The following is a 6,901-nucleotide window of genomic DNA, read 5'->3' as shown; positions in this document are numbered from 1 at the left end:
CCTATGACCCCAGCTGACTTCCTGTCCTTCGGGCAGGCGGCTGGACTCGATCTTCTGAGGTCCCTTCCAGCCCTAATGTCTATGAAATCTATGAAATCTTAATCCACCTGTCTGTAATGCTCTTGGAGACACTTTAATTGGTTAGTGAAACAACCAATCAGAGTGCGGAGTGCTGTCATGACAGCAGGGACGGAGGGGATGGAGTGGAGGGGTGAGGCCAGCAGGACTGGCCATGCCCCCCCCCATCCCCACCATCGTGTCAGTGCTCCGCCGCCTCTGAGGAACAGGGCTGGGGGGGGCGCATGGGGTGCTGACTGAGGGGAAGGCGGGGCAAGCTCCCCCGCTTACCCCCGCTCCTGGGAGACGGTGCCACAGGGTGGTGGGTGGTGGTGCTCTATCCCTGCCACCCCCCATCCTCCCTACCCCTCACCCTTGTTATTCTTGATGGGCAGTGTGCTAGTGATTATAATAATGTTCTTAAACAATGGTACGAAAACTGTGTGTGTAGTAACAATAAACTGGGCTCTAAAGATTTTTAGGAGTATTTCAATAGTTGTCACCTATTAGGACTAGGCAGAAGTCCAGATAGTCTATAAAGGTGGAAGTCTAACTGCAATGGATATGTATAACATAAGTTTTCATAAACAGAGCTTACTTCATTAGATGCTGTCCTACAAATATAAAGTAATGACCTCTGTTGTCTGGTGTCTCTAAAATAGAATATAACTTCTGGTAAGGGGAGAGGGGAATAAAAGTGTTTGGTGTAAGTGCTTTGTGTTCCCCTTTAAAATAGAATGAAACAAAAATGAAATAGTGAACTGACACGGGACTGTCTTCAGGAAGCTTTAAAAATATCATCAATATACAGTCTGCAAACCTTGTGGCTGTGTGTGAATTTAGAAGCATTAAAATTAAACAAAGTTGCTGGTTTATGTGGGAAATGTGCTCCCCTTTTCTTTAACCTCATTCATTGCAAGGGTCTTTCTCTTGACCTAGCATCATAAATCAAACTTTTGGTCAGGAGTGTGCTTACTTACGAGCTGTCCAGCTTCTGACATCTGGAACTTCTAGTGCACTTCTAGTCTTTTGGCTGTTTAATAGCAATGCAATGGTAGAGGGATGCAGCCTTTTTCCAAGACATCTGGGGCTATGACCGCTTGTTTTTAACTCAGTGAAGGGGTTTTGTCTGGTGTTCAAGCAGTGGATATTCAGTTTCCGTCTTGGGATCCCAGTGCTTCTCAACCTTTTTGGACCCACGGCACCCCTTGAAAAATGTCAGCTTTTAGTTTTCACTCGCTTTGAAAAGTACTAGAGCAGCTCTTCTGTTGCTAAGAATTCAGAAAGATCACAAGTCAGAATGCTTTTAACGTTATAGATTCCTAATTGAAAATTTTGAATTTATCTTGTAAATCATGTTTGCACACCTAACATTGCTAATGTTGTGTGGCAGCCCACATCACCCTGGTTGAGAATCACTACCATAATTGGAACTAATACTTGTGTTTGTTTCTAGGCACCCCTTATTATTGGACAAACAAATTGTGGGACACTGTAAAATCTAATTTGTCCCAAAACATATCCTTCTTTAAAAGTGGCCGGGGGGGGGGTAGTTTCATGCATTTCCTATAGACTGTTTCTAACAGTTTTTAATGACCGTTTTGTTTACTGCTAGTCCAAAAACATGGTAGTAAAGTTGAAAATGCAGCTATAGTCGCAAGAAAAAATGAAACTGACTTCATTGGTTGTCATTTTCAAAGCTGCCTAAATAGAAATATAAATGTCCTTCAAAAATACTAAAAATCTGGTACTTCAACCAGGTGATCATGTTTCCAGGGTATGTCTGGGATTTTAGGGGCAGGATTCAATCTCTGCAGCTACTTCCAAAGAAAACAAGAAAACAAATAGAGGGCAATTGCTATTGCATTGATATTACCGTAGTCCAATATTTTCAAGTCTATCTGCTTCTATCCTTGCTTTTGATTATTATGCTGTTTTTTAAACCAAAAATATATTGTTCCTCTTCCCACTTCTGATAAGTGCTTTTGTACATGAATGAAAAGAAACAATATTTCGCAGTTAAGCAATGGACATCAGTGCAACAGATAAGGTTGCTAAAGAGATCAAGCTACATAATTCAGCTTTCTTTGTAACTCTTACTTCTGTTATATTACAATTCTGTCACTTTCCTGAATGCCTTTGCTTATGAATTCCACACCCCGCTACACCTACCAGTGGTTCTCCTAAGTTTTAACTTGTTAACATTCAGTTTTAACTGAAGATGGCTGTTTAGCCTTTTTTTTTTTCTCCCCCTAAGCTGTCCTCTTACTTTTTACTCCTTTTATTTCTTCCCATACCATGTGGTTTGATGGGCAGAAATCATGAGAGATGAATTTGGCAGAGGGGGAAATCCCTACTGGATAACAGATGGCAAAAAAAAAAAAAAAAAGCTGTTCTTGACAAATGCTTTTGATTTGTGGTTACCCCTGTGCTGGATAGGAGGGGGGATGCCTGGCTCAGAATCATTTGGATGAGGGGGAAGGCGGGGGAAGACATAACAGTAGGATGTGATTCTGACAGAGTGGCATAACCTGGCATTTGTCCTTCATTAATGATTCCATTTTGCTGTGTTTGTATTTTCTAGGTACACCAGAGGCTTCCTCCATGGCTCAGTCTGAGAGTAGTCTATTGCAGTACTGTAGTGCCCTCTGATGGTGAGTGTGGGCAGATACTTCTTGGTTTTATTTTGACTTGACTTTCCCCCTTCTTGGTGGTTTTGTCCCTTCCCCCTGGGATATAATCCAGGTTATTTCCACAGGCCATAAAAGGTGAAGGAAATAAAATGTTAATATAGCAGTGGTACAAAATGCTATTCACAGAGTGGCTTGCTTTGAAAAAAAAAATGCTGTGCTTCCCTACCTTTTACATTGCTGAAGGTTTGGAAAAATACACACGTAACATCTTCCAAGGGTTGCTTCTCCTTTTCTTGCCCATTCCTCTGCGTATTCCCTAGTTATAGGGAATAGTCATTGTAGTGTACCCTTCTTCTGGGAAGAAGGGAGGGAGAAAGCTAGAAATATCTTGGTTCAACATCATTTGCTTTTCTTGGCTTGAGAAGAGAGAGTAGTTGTTGGCTTTACAGAGGGCTCTATGTTAACTTCTCAGAAATCATTTCCCCCCACTTCAATAGACCATGAGAGCAAGGAGTTTTAAAAGTCACTCACTTACCTTCTTTCAGATTTCTCTGTAACTATGTCATTAAACCAAACCTGGTTCTTAAAAGTAAAACAAACGCCTCCCCCCCCACCTCCAAAACAAGTGCAGCACAACCTTATTTGTACTCCATTCTTGATCTGATCTTTGTACCTCCCAAATATCCAGATATCCCCTGGCTTCTGCTTCTGTTACATTATTCCTTCCAGAACATCTGTATCATGTGAAATAGCTAATGGGGGGTAACTAATCAGTAACTCCCTTTCTTTTCCCTCAGTACATACTTATCGGTAAACTGTATTTTACCTGGAAACAGATGTGCTATACATCCCAAGAGATTAAAAAGTGGCATTGAAAAATTTTCAAGTTATAAACTGAAAATAAGGCACACCTTCTAAACAGTGGTTGAATAATAGTACATCAGAGAGGCGCCTGCATCATGTTTATAACAGGTTGCCTACATGCCAGAATCTTAAGGAGTGCAGTATATTTATTATGCAGGTTGGAATGACCATTTAAACTGCAGGTTTATGTATGTGCAGTGAAACACATGCTTACAAGTCAAAGGGGAGAATCTGAAATTTTCAACAGTTCATCCATGTAGTTCCAAGCTAAAACCAGTAATAAATCCATCCATAGGATTTTCCCCTCCTTTCTTCCTCCACATCTTAAATAGGTGAGAATTCAGATATGGCATTAGCACAGGTCCTTGAGAGATCTTTCAGGTGGCTGTGTGTTTTTAAAAAAATACAATCTTTGGAGAGTACATTTGAAGTAACTTCCTAGAAAAGGTAGTTGTGTTAGTCAAAACTTGCAACACAACAAGTGTTCTAAACTTCAAGTATTTCGTTAACCAGCGCTTTTATTAAGTTGGTAGACAAGCTAAAAGTAATTTTAGCAAAGATTTAATTAGTTTACAAAGGAAGTATTTCCATTATCTGTTTTTTTTTCACAAATATTAGGTTTAAGAGAAGAACTTAACTGCCCTGCAAAAATTCTAAGTTTTTTCTGATACTCTTAGGTACTATATACTTCATAAACTCCAATTATGCCATTTACATTCAAATGGCTGGAAATACTTGGCCTTAGCCTTCATAATGCATTCATTATTAAAACTATTCACACTTTTTATGTAAGAACAAAGGCTTTAACACTTGCTCAGAAATCATATTTTTTGGTGTCATGGTGTGTACCATAAGGCTAAGGACTATTTTGCTAAAGAAGGTAACACTTTATGAAAACCTTGGTATGACAGAATGCATACCATAAAGTAGAAACAGCTTCCACATTGGTCTCTGCTTGGTGTTCATGTACCACAAGTAAAGCATAGATATAAATGCTTGTCCCAGATAATCTAGTTTGCTAATGAGAAAAGGTAATTACTACTTTTCAGATCCAAATTTATTTGAAATTTGTGGAAGAAAAAGGCATCAACCAAGATTGGGCTCTGAGTGTGCAGAATAAAACCTCTGCAGAGAAGGATCTAGGAGTTGCTGTAGACCATAAGCTGAATGACACAACAGTGTGCTCTTGATGGAAGGAGAAAAAAAGTGACAGCATACTGGGTTGTAATAACAAATGTTTCTTGCAAATCAAAGGAAGTGATTGTGTTGCTGTATTTGGCACTAGTAACTCCTCACCTGGAGTTGTGTCCAGCTTTGGGTCAAGCACTTCATGAAAAATGTGGACAGATTAGAAAGTCCAGGGGAGAGTGACAGAAATGGTTAGAGGCCTTGGAAGCAAGACTTATAAGGAAAGGCTGAAGAAGCTGGGGTTCAGTATGGAGAAAAAGACTGAGGTGGAACTTGATAAGCAGGGATCCTGGTTTTCCCTGATACAAAATTGCAAATTCTCTGCTTAAAAAAAATGCAAATTCTCAAAAAAAACCCTGGAAAACCACACACAAAACCCTTCCCCCTGCCCCCCAATCTGTGATTAAAATTAAAGGCTTCCCACAGTCCCCCCCAGCCCTTCCTGTTCTCCCCCACAGCCTTGCTGGTGTCCCTTGTCACCCACCCACAGCCCCTGCTCCCTGAGCCTGGCCTGAGGTAGCCCTGCTGCAGGGGGGGCTAGCTCCCTACCATGGTGCACACTCCTGAGGGGGGCAGGGGAGACCCACACCCTTCAGATCTGTGTGTTGGGTGAGCATGGGCTTCTGCCCTGCTGCCCTCCTCCAGGGCCTCTGCAGCCCGGCAGGCACGACACAGGGCACAGAAGGGCCACACGGAGAAGCTGCTTGCGGCTGTAAGCACCGCATTGTCCTGGTAAAACGTCTTCTGCATGCAGGGCTGAAGTGAGGGCAGCAACATGAGGTTGCACCCCTCAAAGCAGCCCTGTATGCAGGAGACGCGTTGCCAGGACAGTGCAGAGCTCACAGCTGCAAGCAGCTTCTCTGTGCGGCCCTGCTGTGCCCTGCCACGCCAAATCACACCCGCTGGGCTGCAGGGGCCCGGGAGAGGGCAGCAGGGCAGAAGCCTATGCACATGGCCCAGGCCTGCCCTGCACACAGATCGGGGGCAGGGGATGTAAGTCCCCCTGCCCTCCTTGGGGGTGCACGCCACTGCAGAGAGCCAGCCCCCCTCTTCCAGCCTGCCAAGGGGCTCATTGCAAGACTGGAAAATCCGTGGGTTTCTTAGTAAAACAATCTGCGTTTGCCTCCGGCAAAAGGGAAAATCTGCTGTTTACTCCAGTTTTCCATGGAAAACAGAAAACCTGGATCCCTGTTGATAAGTGTTCAAATACCTGAAGGGCATGAAGAGGATGAATATGGAATTTTGGTATTTTTTCTATGGCTGTAGGGGACAGGATTAGGAGGAAAGGACTCAAGCTGCAGCAGAGGGAATTTAGTTTGGAGATTAGGAAAAACTTTCTCACTGTGAGGGTGATTAAGCTTTGGAATAGGCTACCCAGAGAGGTTGTGGAATCTCTTATCCTTGAATACTTTAAAAAGCAAGTGAAATAAACACTTGACTGGGATGGTTTAGTCAGGAGTACCCTCCTTGAGCCAGGTGTTGGATTAGATAACTTGTGGAGGTCTCTCCTAGCTCTACTTCTATATGATTTTGAGAATTCTGATTTTAGTTTCTTTTTCACATTGTATGTAGTATTTCAATCTTTATTTCTTGAAGTAATTATATGGAATGTACAAGCGAAATAACATGTATATTAAATTACCTTTTTGACTGGTACTCTGTGTAAGTATACATTTTTTAAAAGAGTAATCCAAAGTAATGTGACAAATATTTTTTTCTTCATGATTATGCCTGTCAGTCCTCATACTCATGTGCTACAAGGCAATCAAAAGCCTGGGCATGGTGAAGGTAACCCAGCCAGTACAGAACATCTCATCATTTAACTATTAAACAAAGGTATGATAGTGTTACTTCTTCAGTCTGTGTTGGGACTATTGAGAAGTCCAAGTCATAGATTTCATAGCCATTAGGGCTGGAAGGGACCTCGGAAGATCATCGAGTCCAGCCCCCCGCCCGAAGGGCAGGAAGTCAGCTGGGGTCATAGGATCCCAGCAAGATAAGCATCCAATTTACTCTTGAAGGTGTTCAATGTAGGCGCTTGAACCACCTCCAATGGCAGGCTGTTCCAGACCTTGGGGGCTTGGACAGTAAAGAAATTCTTCCTTATGTCCAGCCTGAAACGGTCTCGCAGTAGTTTATGACCGTTCGACCTCGTCATC

The 6,901-nt window shown here is 42.5% G+C and overlaps 1 protein-coding gene across 1 annotated transcript in view; it reads left to right on the top strand.

Annotated features, from left to right (window-relative positions):
- Positions 1 to 2,083: 2,083 nt before the first annotated feature.
- Positions 2,084 to 6,901, top strand: part of MCU (mitochondrial calcium uniporter) — a 26,820-nt gene continuing 22,002 nt past the window's right edge. The window contains exons 1-2 of the mRNA XM_019507726.1: positions 2,084 to 2,146; positions 2,642 to 2,711. Of these exons, the coding sequence (XP_019363271.1) occupies positions 2,084 to 2,146; positions 2,642 to 2,711 (133 nt within the window). The remainder of the gene's footprint in view (positions 2,147 to 2,641; positions 2,712 to 6,901) is intronic.

The sequence above is a fragment of the Gavialis gangeticus genome, unplaced genomic scaffold (genome assembly GCF_001723915.1).
Source record: "Gavialis gangeticus isolate Ggan-Ray unplaced genomic scaffold, GavGan_comp1, whole genome shotgun sequence".
Taxonomy (NCBI): domain Eukaryota; kingdom Metazoa; phylum Chordata; order Crocodylia; family Gavialidae; genus Gavialis; species Gavialis gangeticus.
Note: the sequence above shows the minus strand (reverse complement) of the source record. Positions and strands in the feature narration are given on the sequence as shown.